At 38.2% G+C, this 20,086-nt stretch overlaps 3 protein-coding genes across 3 annotated transcripts; 2 read left to right on the plus strand and 1 right to left on the minus strand.

Annotated features, from left to right (window-relative positions):
* The first annotated feature begins 6,502 nt into the window (after positions 1 to 6,502).
* LOC118775729 (olfactory receptor 5AN1-like) lies at positions 6,503 to 7,471 on the plus strand. Its single transcript, XM_036525783.1, has one exon. It carries the CDS (start codon positions 6,503 to 6,505, stop codon positions 7,469 to 7,471), a length of 969 nt encoding a protein of 322 aa, XP_036381676.1.
* Positions 7,472 to 11,959: 4,488 nt separating this feature from the next.
* Positions 11,960 to 12,892, minus strand: LOC118774493 (olfactory receptor 867-like). Its single transcript, XM_036523836.1, has one exon. The coding sequence runs from the start codon at positions 12,890 to 12,892 to the stop codon at positions 11,960 to 11,962; it is 933 nt and encodes a 310-aa protein (XP_036379729.1).
* Positions 12,893 to 16,752: 3,860 nt separating this feature from the next.
* Positions 16,753 to 17,712, plus strand: LOC118774494 (olfactory receptor 52K2-like). Its single transcript, XM_036523837.1, has one exon. It carries the CDS (start codon positions 16,753 to 16,755, stop codon positions 17,710 to 17,712), a length of 960 nt encoding a protein of 319 aa, XP_036379730.1.
* Positions 17,713 to 20,086: the final 2,374 nt, after the last annotated feature.

Genomic DNA, 20,086 nt, shown 5'->3' on the forward strand with positions numbered 1-20,086 from the left:
TCTGAGGGGGGAAGCATGCATTCAACACAAGCAAAAACATCTCAGTGTGCTTTTATGAAAAATTGCTGTGTCAGGTATATAAACCAATGACATGAATGAAAACTAAAATGGACATGGTTTTGAATATGTGAGCAATAGGTAATGCATTAACCAATACAATTTATGTGAGCATGCAATGCTTGTAAGACATGATCTGTATATTGTACTTCAACTGTCTGATTGCATGTTCTGTTTATCTTTGTTGGAACACAAAATCTAATGACAGTGGTGTATCTCTATGGTTACCAAATATGTGGGTTTGAAAGTGCACATGGAGTCATTATTTTTTTTGCAATAATGTTGACAGTTTCACTTAACATATCTCCCTGTATAAAATACAGTACATTGAAATAAAACACAGTGAATGTTGCATACCAAACCATGTTCCTTGAGTTTGTGTTTTTGGAGAGAACAGCCCAGGGTAAATATTGCGACACAACAGTTGGGGACATAAACTGAAGCAAACAAATGCTAGGACTGATGCTTTCAGTACAGTTTTAAAATTCAACACAACATGATTTAAATAAAACTACTGTGTACCTATCATAATGTAGCCCTTTCAATTTTAACTTCATGTTGGAAATTCTTTGCTGATCACAGGCAATATTTCACAGGCAATGTATGTCCTGGAAAAGGTGCCCAAACCTATGGTGTCTTTGCAAATTATACACACTAGATGGTGCTAGAGCTGTCCCTTTTGTCTCTGTGTCTTTGCTCTTAGACATAAATTAATAAAGCCTCCATAAGATTGAAATTATACTTACAATGTTTTCCCCATTCACCCTCTAACTGTTTTTCATTGCCTTTACAAAGATGAAAATGAATGGTGATGTTATATGTTCAAATACTCAAACATCTCTCTGGAGATAAATATCACATTTTGGGATTGTTTTATATCCTTCAAAAAGTATTTAAAGCAAACGGGTTAGTGCACTTATGTAATTCATTAATATCAACTTTTCACATAGGGTTCGTGTTACAGAATGTAGCCAACTGTGCTAACCAGTAGGTAGTATCTGAACAGATGAATTGAGTTATGTGTAATGGCTCATGCTAATAATAATAATAATAATCATCATCATCATCATCATCATCATAAACTTTATGAGGTGGTATTTGTAAAGCACCATTCTGTTTTTTTTTTAATCTCTTTCAGATCATGATGCACGTATTAAACAAAAATTAAGGTCAGATCAGCTCAAACCGTTTTTTGACAGATGTCTCATAAAAGATATTTTTACTGTAGTCCTTGCTGATGAATTGGTATAAAATTCTAGAAAGACAAAACCAATAAATCAAATTATACAACTCACTTAATCTACTGTGAGAAAAACAGGGAAACCACCAGGTACAGCAGTGGTATATAGCAATTAAATACATAAACCATATGGACCAAAGGTTACCATACAAAGGACAAAGTATCATTCGACAGCTCAAAAGATACTGATTGCGTGTGATTACAAGTACAAATCATGATTAATCTTGAATTTGAGATTGATTTCACACTTGAGCAGGTGGCAGATGTTGAGCGGATTTAGTCTGACACATCCATTTGTGACATTTACTCTAATGTGTACTTGGCATTTGTTTTAGTGAAGACAGAATTTTTTTTATGACTAACAATTTCCTTTCCAACAAGAGTAAAATTAATTAATCATAGAGAAGTCTTTTAAATCACACAATGCTTGTTAGTTCCCAGTCATTAATTTTCATTCATTGTCACTGACTCCTGTGGTGTAGGAAAAGGAAATTGATTGGCTCAGGGGGGTTTCTTTCAAAATGCACCCTTGCACTGGTACTAGTGTGCTTATGTATTCAACATGCTGTGCTGACAGTACACAGAGACAGATAATTTTTCTAGAAGCCCTGTTTAAATTGAGGCATCTTTTTCATGTATACAGAAACCTATTGCTACCCTGACTACCCCGCTTATGCTCATTTGGCCTTTACTGCACACTGAGCATGGAACATCCTTGTCAATAATCCTGTGTGTGACCTCAGCACAACATTTAAAACAGGAATGTCTTATCACACACCTGGAGGATTACTGTCCAGATATTTCATCCTTCTGGACGGCTTAGCTAACACCAATCAATTCAGTTGCTGTCATGATTGAACCTGTTGAACCCGCTGAACCATCACTCTTCCTAGTTTCCAGATTGTCAGAATCCTGAGGAGGATAGGTTCAATTCCTCTGTGGGAGATGGGGCTGCCATCAGCAAGATACTGTTCAAAAATTCTCCATTAACAGCCATCTGATTTACAAGGTTATGGATTATCCAAGGTGCAAATCATTTATTTTGTTATTATGCCATAATAAGGGACAATCTTTTAAAATATTTTGTTTCAGGTGGTATTTCTGATTCAGTATTTTTTCCATTCATAATAAGTAGAAAGCGAAAATGATCATTGACAAGTCTTATTCCATTACTGGTAAACATTAATGTATTATTGAAGCATAACTGTGAATACAACTAATACATGTGTTCTCCATGATTCAATGAACAAATCTGTGCAATTAACAATCACCTGATACTTTAACAATTTGAAGTAATTAGCAATTATTTCATGACTAATTAAAATAATTCTGGTGCTGCGATTGTTTATGATTGTTTTGATGGGTGGCTTCATGGGGAGGCTGTATTTCCATCTTGCATCTAGATGATTTCAAGCTGTGGAAATGGTCAATGAGAACACAGGGCAATGCTTTTAAGGTCAAAATGGTAGCCATATAAAGGTATCACTCAGTTGTGAGTTACCTCACAGTGGTTGTGTAAATGAAGTCAACAAAGCATCGGCAAGGCAACTCTCCCCTTTTTATTCACTCTGATGCTGCGTGCTACATTTCCTCTCTCCAGTGATTTAGAAGTCAGTGGATACTTGATTTTAGACATCCCTGCACATAAATCCTTTTTAGAATCTCAATATAAAAGTTCAAAGCATATTCAGGTGGCTATGAGGGATGTATCAGGCCATATATATTTTTACGGAAAAGCTCAGTAAGATATCAGTTGAAATTGACAGTGACCCCTGCAACATTTGTCCTCTCTGCTTCTGGTCCCACAGTGGATATGGGACCAAGAAATAATTTTAGCAGTTTTATTGCTTTGTAAAAAATATGATGCTTCTTTGTGGACTCCTAATTCAATACAGGCGAGAGGCAACACAGAATTTGCAGTTGTATTACCATGTGAGGGACCTGTATTTGTGCCCTGAGGTATTACAGTGGAATTCTTGCAGGACTGCATTCCTAAATCTGATACTCCTACATCCCAAAGCACTCAGGCTTATTAGTACAGCACAGATTTTACATATTACCAAAGTCTGCCTCTGGAGTTTTGCAATGCAGGTGTCTAATTGAGAAAAATGATACTCTTGCAGAATTCATTTGTATCTTACAATGATAATAAACCACTAGAATGATTCAGATTGAATACATTTAAATAGAATGTACTGGGTTAGACTTGATTGCTTTCAAGTCCACGAAAAGGCTCTCTAGGTTTGACTCATGTATCTCAGTATAAAATGTTTCTCAGCCCAACATCTCTCTCTTTCCTGTATCCACTGTGCTTCAGCTCAGGCCTGAGTGTCATTGGAATTGTGTTAACTGAATAAACCCCCCCATGTTTCCCCCCATGTTCCCACAGGTGGAGTTAAACTATTTGCAGACTGCCTGATTGGCAAGAGGTTTCCTCATGCTGAGCAGAGGAGTATAAGATTCACTTTGAATAATCAATTACAGAACACAGAGTAAGATGCTGATTCTGTTTTTTGCAGCCTTTTCAGCTTTGGTAGTGGGAATGATTATGCATTTGGCTATTTCACTGCGAACAAACAAATGGACCAATCACTATTTACTTACTTTATTATTTACCCACATTTATTTAACCAGGATGTCTCTTGAGGTTACGAACCTCTTTTTTGAGAGAGTCACGGAAAGGGAGTCAGCAGGGTGAGTGTATTACACGGCAATGCTTACAACATCCAATCACAATGCAGACAATGCTCAAACAAAACGACAAATGAACATAAGTTATTACTCAGTGTCTGCCTTAAAAACAAGTACAGGTGGCCTAATTTTTTTTCTATTCAGATCTGAAAATCTGACCGTGAATCATTTTCATCTAATCAAAGTATATATACAGTACAAAGTATATATCAAAGCAATCAAAGTATAAGTGTTTCACAACCAAGAAGCATTATAAGTAAAAGACTGTTTTCCCATTTCTGTTCTGACCCTAGAAACAATAAACAATAACAATGCCTGTGAATGCATACCATAATTCTGAGATGATCTGTTCAGATATATTTAAGATATAAAGGGTATAATCGAATAATAACTTTCTCCACAAAAATGCAGATATTTTTGCCTCCCGGTGGACAGAACTCCATTTTATGATGTTGTTGACAGTGGTGGATAGCAGTCTCGAATTTGTTATAAATCTGATTCTTCCACAATATGCTGAGTCCAGAATCTTTAGTGCACTGGCTGCTGCTTATATATAAATAACACCCCCATAAAATAATACACAAAAAGCACCCTACACAGGCCTTTCCTCATCTAGACTGAAAAAGATGATTTACTCCTAAAAAAAACAAAAAAAACAATTTCAATTCCTGCTTCTCAATCTATCAATATGCTGTTTGACAGTCAGCATTCAAATGAAAAAATGGATCCCCTTGGAATTTCTCATCTTCCCATTCCATATTTGGTTTCAGCTCATCTACTCTTTAAGCTTTAATTGTTTTGTAAACATCTGTAGCCTTATACAGTTCCATATATACTCTACATATATTTTGAGTTACAGGTAGACGGAACCTAACCTTTGCCAATACTGAGTTACAGAATAACCTCCACTTTAATGAACAACAGCAGCCATTACATACCAGATGAGGTGGGGAGAAAAGACTTGGGGGGAAATGGGGGAAAATTTCCAAATCGTAATGTGTGCAATAAAGATAACGCCACTGTCACTGTTGAATTAAAATAAAATCTGCTATGAAATATAGACAGTACACACATACACACATTCACTCTGAATAACCATTTGTTTCGTTCGCTGTAATAATCATCAGTTATGAGCGACTAATTGCACAGAGGCGGAAGACACATACCGTAACCATAACAAAATGAACTAAATTGCCAAGCTAATAATGAGGCAGGAATGTTACGTAATGCAGGTTCTGTGGATGACAAACATTTACTCCCTGGGAATTTAAGAAAGTCACACTTCTTTAATTGCCAAGGAAAACTTTTTAATTGACACAAAAGGCGAAAAATCCCTTTGGCATTCTGCATCCTGTAGCAAAACAGAATCTACTATTGAAATGAACCCAATAATTTCTATTTAAGACCTTCGCACTCTTCAGTATTATACGAAGACACCATCACTCCCACTGGTAAGCAATTTCAGGGTTTCAGACTCTTATGGCAAATTATCAGTATGTTAATTTATTTTACAAATAACAGTAAACTTTCAGTGTAAAATGTTCTAAATTAACAGAAACTTTATAAATGCATAGATAAATGACAAAATTTCATTTATATTCTTTGTATATGTTACATAATGTTTTTTGGTATTGATCTTAAAAACCTGTGTTGATCTGTGCTAAATCAAGATGTTAAAGGCTAAACACCAATTTAATATTATGAAGTGTGCTTGTTATTACTTTTCAGTTTTAAGTCTTTTATGGTATATGAAGTAATGTATGAAGTAAAAAAAAATAAGAAGTAGCGATTCCAGTTTTACCAGGACCCATCTCAATTATATGTGAATTATGGTTCATACAGCTGATGAGTGATGAGATCTGTAATAATTATCGTAAGAATCATTAATTATCACAGTTACATTATTATTAGCATGTTGGCTTTGAAATGTAAATTGCTATTCCTATAAAATGTGACTTCACATTTTATTCCATTGCTTATATGGCAATTGTAAGATGTATTTCACTTGCAAATCCAAAAAAATGCTGGACTAAAATGTAAAAAAAAAAAAAATGTGAAAAATGTAGGTATGTTGAATGTAATCAAAGTGGTCTGATCTGCTTCCCCTAAATAAATAATATACAGAAGCTTAGGCATTTATGTGGCTTGTATTAAACACATTTTAAGTAAGTGTTAGAAAATGTTTAAATGTGGCCACCAAGCTAATAATGATGTGTAAGTAATAACCACAAAGAGGAACAAAATATTTTCCTGAATTTATTCCTATAATTTACATTGAATAGCGGTGAAGCATTTTAATTGATGAATTGACTTGTTTTACAAATGTACTTGTATGCTGACTGAAATGATGAAGTCAAAGGAACAAACTGCATGAGTTTGCTCCTCCCTACAAGGGGAGACATTGTGAAATACAGTCTAAAAAGACATAGGCTACACAGTTTTCAAATGGTTTGTAGTTATGGTATGTCTCTATCTCTGTCTCTCTGCAGAACAGTGCGTTGGCTGTATCACAGTATGAACACATCTCAGCCTGTCTCAGAGTTTATAATTGTGGGACTGTCAGAGTTCAGGGACAAGCATGTGATCATGTTTGTTGTTTTTCTGCTGGCCTACATGACCATTTTGGGGGGGAATCTCATGATCATATACCTGGTGAGGACAGACTCCAAGCTGAACTCTCCCATGTACTTCTTTCTCCACAACCTGTCCTTCGTGGACATCGTGTACACGTCAGTGACCATCCCCAACATGCTGTCGGGCTTCCTGACAGAGATCAAAACCATCTCTACGTCGGGCTGCTTCCTGCAGATGTACTGGTTCATCTCCATGGCGGTGACAGGGAGGGCCCTGCTGACTGTGATGGCGTTCGACCGTTACGTGGCCATCTGCAACCCACTGCGATACACGGCCATCATGACCAGGAAAGTGCGCGTGCTCCTCATCTTTGGTGCCTGGGGCTTTGGAATGCTCTGCACCCTCCCCACCATCTCCATGACCAGCATGCTGCCCTTCTGTGGGCCCAAACATGTGCAGCATTGCTTCTGTGACCCCTCCTCTGTGATGAAGCTGGCTTGTGATGACATAAGTTTTATTAGCAGGCTGTCCTTGTCTAGTGCAGTCTTCGCCCTCCTGACCACGCTCACGCTGATCCTGTCCTCCTACGTGGTTATCGGTGTCTCCATCGTCAGGATGGGCTCCTCGGAGAGCAGGCGCAAGGCCTTCACCACCTGCGCGGCCCACCTCACCGTGGTCTCCATATCCTACGTCTCTGCCTCTTTCGTCTACATCTCCTACCGGGTAGGGAATTTCTCCTCAGACGTGCGCATCATTGTGGCTGTGCTCTACTCGGCCCTGACCCCACTGCTGAACCCCATGATCTACAGCCTGCGCAACAAGGAGCTGAGAGACGCTGTACGGAGAGTATTGTGCAGGCGAAGGGCTGTCTCACCTCAGGCAAAAAAGATAATAACTACTTTAAGTTGATCTGAGGTGGTGAGCATGCATTCATCACAAGCACAGACATCTCACCATTGTACCTTTATGTAAGACTGCTGGCATGGTCAGGTATGTGATTCAATGAAATTAATAAAAACTGAAACAAATATGCTTGTGATTTCATGAGCAATAGGTAATATTTGTAATGTCGCAATTTGAAGATGTAATGCTTGTAAGAGTTGACCTGTGTATAGTACTTCATCTTATGTTCATCTAATTACATGTATTGGACTCTCTCTCTTTGTTGCAAAACAAATACTGTACATGGTGACAGTGGTATATTTATATTGTTGCCAAATATGTGGGTTTTAAAGGACACATTGGGTCATTATTTTAACAAATGTTCACTTATATTAACAAATTTTCATCTAAGTGCAACTTGAAATACAGCCCTTATAAATTACAGAAATTACAGTTCTCATGAAAATGTATAATAAAATACAGTGCATATTGCAAATTAAACCATGTTATCTGAGTTTTGTTTTTCAGCGGACAGTTAGAGAAGGTTATCTTGAATACTTATTGGCATACAATAGTAAGAAAAAATAAACTTAACAAATAAACAAATGATAGGACTGGTGCTTGTAGTAAATATTTTAAAAGGCAAAGCAACATTTTTTGTAAGAAAAACTATTGTGTTGTTAGGAACCAGTTCTTTAAAATAATATTCAATGTACCTTAGTTCAGAGATAAAACTCATTTTAAAATCTGTGGTAAACTACATGAAGGTAAAAATTCATTTATGTTAGAAGTTCTTTGTTGATCCCATTAAAAATGTTTCACAATAAAGCTTTGTCCTAAAAGCAGTGCCTCAAATGTATGGTGTCATTGCAAAATATACACACTAGAGGATGCTAGAGCAGTCCCTTTCATCACCTGACATGAATAGATTGTTGTATATCCTTCAACACAACAGTTACTAATGCCGGGGGTAACTATACTTATCTAATTAATTAAATTCGGCTTTTCACATGGGTCACTGAGTGTAGTCAACTGGGCTAAAAAGTAATCTGAAGAGCTAAACAGAGTAAGAGCTCACTTCTAAGATATGAGCTAAAAGCAGTTCGCATGACATTACCCTGTTACACTACAGCATTTAGGCTCAAAGAAGAGGATTGAAAACTCTGACCCTAGTGAGAGACCTACATCTTTTCACTCCAAGTCAAATGTGCCCCTCCCACAAACTTCACAGCCACCAAGCTAAAAAATTTATTCCAAACATTGTCAATGAATAAATAATAGCAATATTATAAACTTTCACCAAACCCTGTTATAAAGTTATATTCAATGACTTACTATTAAATATTCAACATAGGTAAATATACATAGTACCCTCTTTTATTTCTTGAGGTCGCAGACACTAAATACTAGGGCTCACATTGACTGAAATATTATGAAACTAAATGGATTCCACTTTCCTGCTGTCTGTGTAAACAGGAAAGCAATTAGGAATGCTCAGCATAAACCCACACCACAGGAAGATGAGGTAAACATCTATGTAACTGCTACAGTGCTGAGCTTTTTGTTTTTCTATGCTCAAAGAGCAGCAATTTTGAAATAAGTGAGGCCATTGCTTCATTTGGAGGAGACACAATGCACTGTGGTTAAAGCCCCACTGTAGGCCTTTCTGTTGGACATGTTTCCAAAAGATAACAAGGAATACATAAGTCACAGTGGGTTGAAGTACTGGGTTGAAGATTTACACCTTGGACTCATCAGGATGGTAGATTTCCTGTGAGGGTAACTTGTGCGTGGTAGGAGAATGTAAAATGTGTTATGTTCCTAAGTAAAACAATGCACAATATAGTATAATACATACTAGCAACAAAAGATTTGCATTGATTAGTTCAATGCTTAGTTCAATTCTTGATGACACAGCAATAAAAATCTCTACTGTGCTTATACGTAACAGAGGATAAGTACCTAACCCATATGGTTGCAATTTGAATCACACTGGTCTTTCTCAGGCAACACTGTACATGAGGCTGTGTATGATTTATGCAAACAGATGAGTGATTGGTGGTAAAGAACACATGGGGATATAGTAGGTTAATATGGGTAGCATGAAAATAGTGTTTACAACAAATATTTTTACACACATACATAGAGAGGCAGCATGGCAAGGGTGGCCACTGTGCCAGGCAATGTTTGGGCAAGAACACAACATTCATAGTATTGATGTGGCCAGTAGACATTTAAGGAAATGGGGTAAGAAAAACAAGCAACTTTGCTTTTTCATAAACTAAGTGAAACCACACACAGCCAACTAAATGGCAAAGCAACTAAACAGGCAAGTCTGGGACCTCTGACAGCATTGAGGCAATGTTTTGCCTGCGGCCCTCGATACAGGCACTAGAATTAAAGAGGGCTGTCTTTTTTAACAAGCCTAATGAAGCCAACAAGTAACACCTGAGCTGATTAGTGATCAGCATCAGTCGTGCAAGTATTTGTCAGTAAGGCTGCTGGCCTGTGACAGCGGAAAGGATCGACAGCAGCTGAAAAAAAAAAGAATAAAAAATGCAGGAACAGCCTTCTATAGTCCCACTTCACCCATTCACAATCACATATACATACACCATCCATGTAAGGAATGTGGAGAGCTTCATAGGCTGTGATGCTGGAGGAATGTATCAATTCCCTAAAGACCGCCTAATTACATCCAGACAGTGTGGGGTCAGAGACAACCCCATCCCCCTTTTTGTTTCTCGTTATATTGACATGACCATATCCAACATGTGCAGTTGGTGAGTGCTACTCAGTAATAATAAACCAGAACACCAGAACTCAGTGATTAAACCATGCCACCATCATGAAAGTAAGATGAAACTAAAAATAAAAGACTATGAAAGTCATCTGAAAACATCTGCAGTATTAAGCAGTCTACATTTGCCATTATCACGTAGAGAATATGTGATACCTAAGTATTTCTGCTTTTTGACTGGCTCTGTTTTGTTGCCAGCAGAAGTTTCCCACAAGTACTTTCTGTTTTCCTAAAAACATACCACAAGAGCATTAGCCAATGCACAAACATAGTTCCTCTTGTTTGGAAAGTTGGATATGTCCACAATTACCCTTTCAACCTTTACAGGAAGCATTTGAGGTAAGGCACTCCTGCAGTTGTCTATATTACATGATAAATACAGGAAGCAAGACTGGGAAGCACCAGTAGACATGAACTTGTCCGGGTTAGACTGAAATGATCCATAAAATGAACATTTTTAATGAGAGGTGGCAGGCAACCTTAAGACTTTCAGGCCAAAGGAATGAAACTGAGCTATGGCCAAGAAAACACTTAAAGTTCTGAGCAATATACTAAATATGAGATGAATAAGTAGATAATGATAGATTTTATGCAAAGCAATATTTAGCAGATGAAATAGTATATATGTATATACAGGATACAGGATATTTGGCTACACAATTCACCCCTTATCCACGTCAGCAGATGTGTGGGGACTCTGGCACAGAATGGCTACCGCACCTCATGCAGTAGGCAGATGCTGCACACTGGGTGGTGAAGGTAAGTCTCCTCCTGCTTCACTTCACCACAGAACGACTGTATGTACTTATGTGTGTTGTGAATCGTGTGCCGTGTGCAGTTATTATCAACAGATCTCACTGAAGGTTGTGCAATCAGATGGATGCGAAGAGTAGGAGTTGTTGATACCTATATTCCCACACCAATTAATCACTGGTTGGGTATCATTGGTGAGGAGGGATTTTCCGACTAAAAACGTAGGCCTACTTATGCCAGCCAGCTCAGCAGACTCTGCCAAAAAGAATAGCAAAACTTATACATACTGCCAAGCTTTATGCAAGGGGGTTCAGGATGAGGTTAAGCAAGAGAAAACATGTTTCTTCTCTTATTTCAGCCCAGTATATCATTCATGTGTTTGAAACATATGGAAATACAACTTCAGAAGAAACCTCATGTGCCCATGACCACCTCAGCAACTCTGTGGTGTTACTTCATGACCACTATCACTGCTCTGGATTCCTGCCATCTTTACACGGACAGAACTCTATTTCAATTGAAAATGATTAATTGCTACCAAAATATCTTTGACACTGCCTTGACTCTCCTCCAGCTTATGCAATGATGTACTTGTTAGCATGGTTAGCAACTGGAACCTTACCTGAGGGAGTAAGGGAGGGTGGCAGGGCTGCAGATGCACAAACTGCTAATTAGGTGCAGGTGTGCTTTATCTAACTGGGCATGAGAGCTAGGGAAAAGGCTTACTTAAGTACAATCAAAATTGTATGCTGTTTTCATTATGGTGTGAATTTCAGTAGCGCTTCAGTAGTAATCATGAAATGGTCAAGCAATTCTCAAAGGACAGACAAATGTACAGAGCAATTGCTTTAATAATTTGAAAATGAGTCATGACATAAACAACATAATTCAGTTTGCTTCCAACATTTTGTGCATATCAAGATGTGCACATGTATATAAGAAATTCAGAAAGATAAAATGTATCATGCTGGTGTTGCTTTTGAATTAAATAGTTGGGCAATCCTGTTTTTCAGTTCTTTTGTTTGTGCAGCATAAATGATAGGGTTCAAGTTTGCTGGAACAATGTGAAACAATACAGATGCCAGTTTTCGATAATCTGTGTGAATCTGAAGGCGGTGCGACATAATGACTAAAAAGCCAGACCACAACATAATCATGTACAGGACCAAATGAGTGGCACATGTCTGCAGGGCCTTGCTGTTCAGCTCCTTGCTTTTTTTGGTGATGCATATGGTAACTATTCGGATATAGGTAATGGCGATGCTTCCCATTGAGGAGCCAAACAGAACCACAGTAAATGCCAACCCATAAATATTATTGATGGTCACATCCTGGCATGAGAGCTTGAACAAGGATGCATTGTCACAGTAGGCATTCTGAATAATTGACCTGCAACGCGTGAGCCGAATAGTGAGGCCTAGCAGGACTGACACCAGTACTACTGCTGCACCCCAAGAGTACAGAGACAGCTTCACCACCATGCCAGGGGTCATTATTGAAGTGTATCTCAGTGGGTGACATATGGCCACATACCTATCAAAGGCCATGATAATCAATATTGTGTGTGCAGATGTACCAAAGATGTGGCTAAAGAAGGCCTGAGATACACACTCAACATAAGTAATGGACCTATCAGATGAGACAACGTCTGACATCAGACGAGGTAGAAGCACTGTGTTCCCCAGAATGTCATTGAAGGACAAATTGCAGAATAACAAGTACATGGGCTGCTGCAAGTTCCTGTCGCTGGAGATGAGAAGGATGACTCCTATATTAGTGATCATTATGATCAGGTAGAAGAAAAACAAAATGAAAAACACTGGATATATAAGCTTAGGGGGCAGATCAAAAGCCTCTATATGCAGGATGGGACTGTTGTAGGTGATGTTATCCATTGTGGTCTTGAATTTTGTAAGGCTGGGAAAAAGAAAACCATATGTAGACATCAGATAGGAAACAGTACATATATAGGTTTTGCCTCCACAAAACATCCACACTCCACCTAACCTCCACAATATCACCACTTTTAGGCTTTGATTCTTTTTGATACAGCTGTGAGTACATATTTATATCATATATTACCTAAATAATTTGTTTATTAGCCCTTCATATAGCTCCCGTCAGTACATCCATTGGTGAATTGTCTCCGGGGGATATGGAACAAACTGTGTTGAGAATTTTCACATTCTCTGCCTTGTAAATGCTGCTAATGATATTTTTTAACTGCTTTTGGTTTTTTTTTTGACTACACAAAAGAAACAAATAATTAATGCTGATTTCATCTACAGCAGCTGTTCTTGCTATGGTGATAGTGTTGTTCACTTGATTCAAAATCTTGCTACTAGCTACTTTGCTAGTTAGTTATAACAAATCATTTTCTGTTTGTAGCTAGTCCTCTATTGGCAAACTAATGTACTGTGTAATGTAACGTTTCTTTTTGCTGAAAATGTTGGGTTTCTTGTTTGTTTTATGCTTACAATTTAGCAATAAAACTACACATCCTAGCTAGCAAGCTGCTATGACTGGAATCACAGCTAATGTTATTGAGATAAAAAGAACAATTAGCTAGCCTGCAAGCTATACCATGCCGCAGACAACCACCTGTTTTTTTGTTAAGTCACATATAGAGAGATATAACATAGAAGTAAAATATATGATCTCACAAGAGTCAAATCATAATAAATGAAATGAATACTATAAGTGAAATTCATAAGACTACATGAATATTTTTTTAAAGTATTGGTGCTGGATTTTTTTTTAATGCAGCCAGAAAATATTAACAGTTTTCAAAGTAATTTGCACTACTTTACAATAGTTAAATCTATCATTATGATTATAGATATGATGATGATGATGATTACTATGATTTTCTAAGATACCAGCCTTTACAGAGACAAAACAAAATATTCAGCAGAATTCTAGGAAAAGAACAAACCTAATTGTCAATTTCTTGGTCATTTAAAACTGACAAAAATGACTGACAGACAGTGGCAAAAGGAACTAAAATACATAGATACATATCAATTGACAGTATTTTTGGTTCTGCAGTGCTAAATTAAGATAAAGCAGCATAGTGGGATGTCTTTTTAAAGTTAATTTAGTGGTAGGTATTCAAAGTTACATCTGTTTACCTGCCTGATTTTTTTCTGCAATGTAAGATTCACCATGCCCTAACATACATGCCTAGGTTTTGGAATGCTGAGAAAAGTGGTCTTCTAACACCGTGGTCTAATGGCATTAATAAACATAAAACAAAAAAAAAAAAAAAAAAAACATGATATTCCTTATTAGATTCCATTTGTGTGTAACACCGCCTACACTAACACTGGCTGGTTTACTAACATGTTTGCTCTAAGTATTTCCTTTAATTTATTTAGTTCAAAAAACAATTTCATGATATTGCAGACAGGGGCAGTCTGAAGCATCACCATTCTGGTAAAATGCTACATCACCTACCTGCGATGAAGTCACAACGCTCTCATTGCTCCTCTCAGTGTTCCCTCTTTGATGATGCCTCATTTTAACAGAGAACTCTCTCCCTTGAGTGGCCTAAATGACATCAGTCTTCACACAGCCAGCAATCACCTGATTTGCGCCTGAGGTTTTGCCTGTTCTTTTTCTTACACTGTCATCATATGCTTTCTGTTGTCACAGTATTATCAATGTCCAGAGGATCATTTGTAATTATTACCTTGGGGTATATCCAAGAGGAGGAAAAAGAGGCAGGTGAAAGTGTTGCAGGCCACAGGTAGATAAAACAGGCACAACTCAATGTAGTGTTTCTGTGATAAAAAAAAAGAAAATAGATGATCAGATTCAGGCGTACCGTGGCAGGCTGTGGATGAAGTAAATTCTTATCTTAATTCCTTGCTTGTCCCTATATCCCCAGTCTCCCAGGCAAGTACTTTATTAACAAGCACCATTATCCAATGCAGTTTACATAGATGTTTATTACATCTTACATATTATGTAACGCATTTTGATTTTAGCCAGATGTTCACTTGAGACACCAAGGTAAACACCTTCACCAGCGTATAACAGCAACATCACAGCTGGGTCTAGAACTCTGAAGAAGTCTAATGCACAAGCCATGAAATTATCAGCTGCATTTTTATCAGCTAATTTGCAACACAAAGGCCTAAGTCCTACCTATGTCTAACTGCCAAAAATAACAACAAATGTCATTTAATAGTAGTCATTACATTAACAATGTTTCTTTTTTCCACAGAGTGACCTACAGAATTACTCCAGTCACTCCATAATTACTGTAGTCCACACCAGCTAGATTTTTTTGGGATATTAAGCATGCGGGACTACTACAATACCAAGGAAAAAAGTCAAATTAAAATGCATGTTTAAATGTCTTATTGCTCACCATTAATTTAAAACTGATTAATTAATTTAATTTGCAATGTAATTTAATTGCCTAGCTAAGCAGCTAGTCAGTTGCAGCTAGTTCACAAATTAAGTACTTACAAAAGATAATATTGTTAGCCATTTTATTTTTAATTATTTCTGAGCTTTTGGGGCAACAGAAGGACTGTGCAATTCCAGCACATACCCTGAAGAAAGATTTCTACATGTTGTGGATATGAATCGATGCACATCGTTTATGAAGTTAATAAACGACCACAATATGGGATAGTGATGTGACAGGGCCTTCCGCAGTGGCCTACCTCAATTGACTTTTTGTATGACTGAGGCTTTTATGGCTTAGTCTGTACGATGGAGCTGCTCAGCTAATGAACAAGCAGCCCTTGGAGAGGGCATTGCCTAAATTACTGACTAAATAGCAGTCAAAAGGCACTCATGAAACTAACCAAGGCAAAAAAAAAATACAGTAACAATCATGTGATTATTACACAACAGAATTCGACCTCTTGCTAATTTTTTTTTTACCAGATTACTTAGTTTCTCTTCAATCATATTGCACTTATTCTCAAGATGGCTTAGTGATTTTGTTTGTAATTACAGCAATGTGCTGCTATGCTTCTCTGGAACTGGTCCCTGCCTCACTTGCACAACATATTTGACAGGTGTGCCTCTGAGTAAAGGTCCCTTCTGAGGTCCATTCAGAAAAAGTGGTAGTTTAGGTTTGTAACCCAAAGCTTGAGGGCGGGGCACTGCCAGGCACTTTATCTGAATTGTCTCACTTTAAATCCAGTTGAATAGATAATATGTGAAAATTGTAATCTGTGTAAACTCCCCCAGATAAGGGTGTCTGATGAGTATATTGTGAGGAAGCTATTTCCTTACAATAAACATCATTCATAGAAATTTCCAGAAAACAGGTATGTCACAATGTTAATCAAAGATTCAGAATGGCCAGTGCATCTGTGGCCTGGTGTCATGCGACAAAAGAGAATCCATTGACACATGTACATGTATTTGCATCTACATTACATCATTCACCAACCCAATGGACTGCAGTCCCTTGTCCTCAAAACACGTGATGATGATAATCATATCAGGGATAAGACAGCATATGCAATATAAATCTTTGCAACCCACAAGGAAGACAAAACTGCCCTCCTTTGTCAGAGACAGGTATAACTTTGTTTTTAATCTTCTCCGAGCAGAATCAAAGATTGTCAGTTACATTTACAGTGCTGAAATAGTTTGAGAAGCTGATAGCTGTTATTACAGACTACTGTATAAACACTGTTGTAATACAGTCTAGAATATTACACTAAAGCATATATTGTAACTAAAATCAAATGTGTTTCTCTATTATTGTTTTCAGGGTCTGAAAAAGATGACGAACTTATCTTACGTGCCTTTGGAACAACCAATTGTTTTCACTTTACAAGGTTTTGTTGTAGCCACGGACGAGGGCTACCCCCTCTTTGTGGTTTCGCTGCTTGTGTACATGGTGATGATCATTGGAAACGGAACCGTGTTCATGGTGATCGTGGCCGATAAAAAACTCCACAAACCCATGTATGTCATGGTCTGCAACTTAGCAGTCTGCGATCTACTCGGGGGCACAGCCGTCATGACCAGACTGATGTCTGACTTCTTGACAGGGGATAAAACCATCTCGTATGTTGCTGCTTATTCCCAAGCCTTCACCGTGCACACGTACGGCTCGGCAGCTCCCACCATTCTCTCGGCCATGGCGTACGATAGATACATCGCTATCTGCGAGCCACTGCGTTACCACACCATCATGACCGCATGGAGGCTGGCCGGGCTGTGCATTCTCGCTTGGTTCATCGCAATAGGCCTGGTGGCAGTGCTGTTCATGCTGAACATCGGGACCCCGCTGTGCGGCACCTTAATCCTGCACGTTTACTGCAGCAACCGGTCGATACTGAGCCTGGCCTGTGTGCCCACCCCTATCAACAACATCTACGGGTTGTGTATGACCTGGTTCCTGAGCACTGGATCGTTCTTAGTCATCGCCTTCTCCTACATCAAAATCCTCATCGCGTGCTTAGTGAAGCGGGAAAAGAACAGCAAAAGCAAGGCAATACAGACGTGCGCCACCCACCTGGCGGTCTACGTCCTTTTCGAGTTCGCCACCGTGCTCATAATCGTGACCCAGAGGTTCGAGGAGGTGAGTCCCAACGCCAAGAAGTTCTGTGCCATACTGTTCGTCATCATCCCTCCGGCCGTCAACCCGATCATTTACGGAATCGTCACGAAAGAAATTCGCACCAGCGTCTTCAGGCTTTTCAAATCCCCAGTCTTGCCAAAAGAGTCAAAGAAGTGAGGGGTCAGAGGACATGTTTGTCTCCTGGAGGATGATCTTTCGCTGTATAATTGTGATATGATGTAAACTATGTTTTGTGTATTAATGTGAACGGTGTCTTCTGAGGAAATTCACTGGCTTGTCTGTCTGATATTTCTTCATGTAATTGTTGATGGTTTCATTTAATGTAAAAATCACAGCAATGTTTCATGTATTTAAAACATATACACATATTGATTATGAAATAATACTAAATGCATTTGGGTTTGCTTTCACTGCTCATTCATTTATATGAGCCAATAACTGAATAATCTAATCCAATGTATACAACATATTATAAACCTTTGAAGATATGGCTGACTGATTAAATCAAATTTTTAGTTTTGTTTTCTGCTGATCCCTACTGCTGTTAATATTATGTTACTATTTTCTTGTGTCTTCAGACAAATTAAGGATGATGAAATCAGGGATTTCCAAGGAATTTCTATCTCCCAGTATGCCCACTATCTTGCTCACATTTCCCAGGTATTACCTTGATATAACCCTGGGATATGTCTGGGTTAAATAAGATTTAGGAACACAGAGGAGTCTTGCAGGGTGTGGGTGTTGGGTCTTAAAAAGCAGAATCACTAAACTTAGAAAAAAACATTTTATCCATGGAACTGCATTTCCTTTTCAATCAAAATTATTATGCAATGTGATGTGCTATTTAATCCAGTAATGTACACTTTTTAAAAGAGGAAAAAAGTAATGTTTTGAAATATTGACCAGGGCTCATGCTGTAAAATCACTTCTTCCAAATACATGCTGAGTCCTATGGCCCAGGGTTCATAACCAGCCATGTCATTGGTTAACAATGACGGGGAGCCCATATCGATGGAACAAACTGGCTTTGTCTCACTGGGAAAAGGTGTGAGGTTGTCAGCCAGGCTCCCCTCTTCACTTAGCTCTCAGCATCCTTGGAATTAGTAGGGAACCGATGAGTTACTCTAGGGTTTGGGTTGCATGTGCCTTGCCCTGCACCTCTGAGTGGTTCAGTGTTTGTCATTGCAGTGGTGACAAGCTTAAGTAAGATGCTACTAAAAAAGCGGCTGCTAAAAAAAAGTTGGGTGAAAAGGGGGGAGGGGGGTGGAATGCAAAAAATAATAATACACAAACCTTTTTTTAATTCAGTTAAATATAGTCTCATATATTGGAAACCACACTGAAGATGATGCTTGGCATTGTCAGGAGAAAATTTTGCACAGTGAGTTAATACTTAAATCACACAGAGTCATTCTATGTTATTAAAAATAAGCAAGAATAAATAAATAATAATACAAATAATACAAAACAAAATAACAAATAAGTAGATAAATGATGCCTGACACCAGTAATCATATACTGTGACAGGTTACAAGTTTAAACATAATTCCATGCTCTCAAGCAGCCATAGCCAGAGATCATATAGCTGAGCAGGGCTCAACAGCAATATTTTTCAGTATCAGAAGGTGCTGTTTCAGTGAACAATGCCAAGAGTGGGTTCAAGCTATGAGGCTGGGTTGCATCAGCAGCCCTAATACACAAAGAGAGAGAGGCAAAAAAAGACTTCTTAGAGGGGGTGCTCAATTGGGAGTTCACTGTTGTTCCATTATGAAGACTTGTGAGTCAGTGTCAGGCCTGGTTGCCACAACGAAGGGATGTGGGGTAACAGATCAACACCTCAGTCATGTTGGTGCATTAACTGCAAATGGAACAAAAGTTACCTAGGGATGGGAAACACTTAATTAGGTCCAGTTAATTACTCCCCTGACTTCAGTGGCCAGAAGAGAAGGAAAGTCAGAAACTCCTTTAAACTTTGACATTCACTATGAACTTGAGTTTTATGGGATGTAAAAATCCAGAGAAGTTACTCTTTTGTGCAGCCCTGAAATACCACATATAGTCCTAGAGTACAGCGGCTGGATTTTCCTTAGGACTAAATTGTTCCTTCTGAAATCCTACAGGATATACTGTATCGTTTATTCACTCTTTCACAAATTCTGTATAGGACAATATTTTTACAGCCCTCTCTATGGTACACTGGTAAATAGGTATGAATTCTGCAGAATTGCAGAAATGATCCATACCATATAATATTCAAGCTTCATATTTCTACTCAGGAAATATTCATGTTCTGACAGAAATGTGTTTGCCTTTAATTTGATATCAGTGGTTGTTTGAGTAGTCAATTAGATTCACCTCAGACAGATCCTGGGTCCTGGGTTTCCCTGAAATTAATAGCCTCAGTGGCCTCTATCCACCATGGATGGCCGAGGTACAATTAAATTAGAGGAATTAAAGAGCAGCCCAAAAGGAATTTCCCTCCTGGGGTGTACATACACATGTATTAGTCAATTCTCTGATATGCCCAGGG

Source organism: Megalops cyprinoides, chromosome 3 (assembly GCF_013368585.1).
Source record: "Megalops cyprinoides isolate fMegCyp1 chromosome 3, fMegCyp1.pri, whole genome shotgun sequence".
Taxonomy (NCBI): domain Eukaryota; kingdom Metazoa; phylum Chordata; class Actinopteri; order Elopiformes; family Megalopidae; genus Megalops; species Megalops cyprinoides.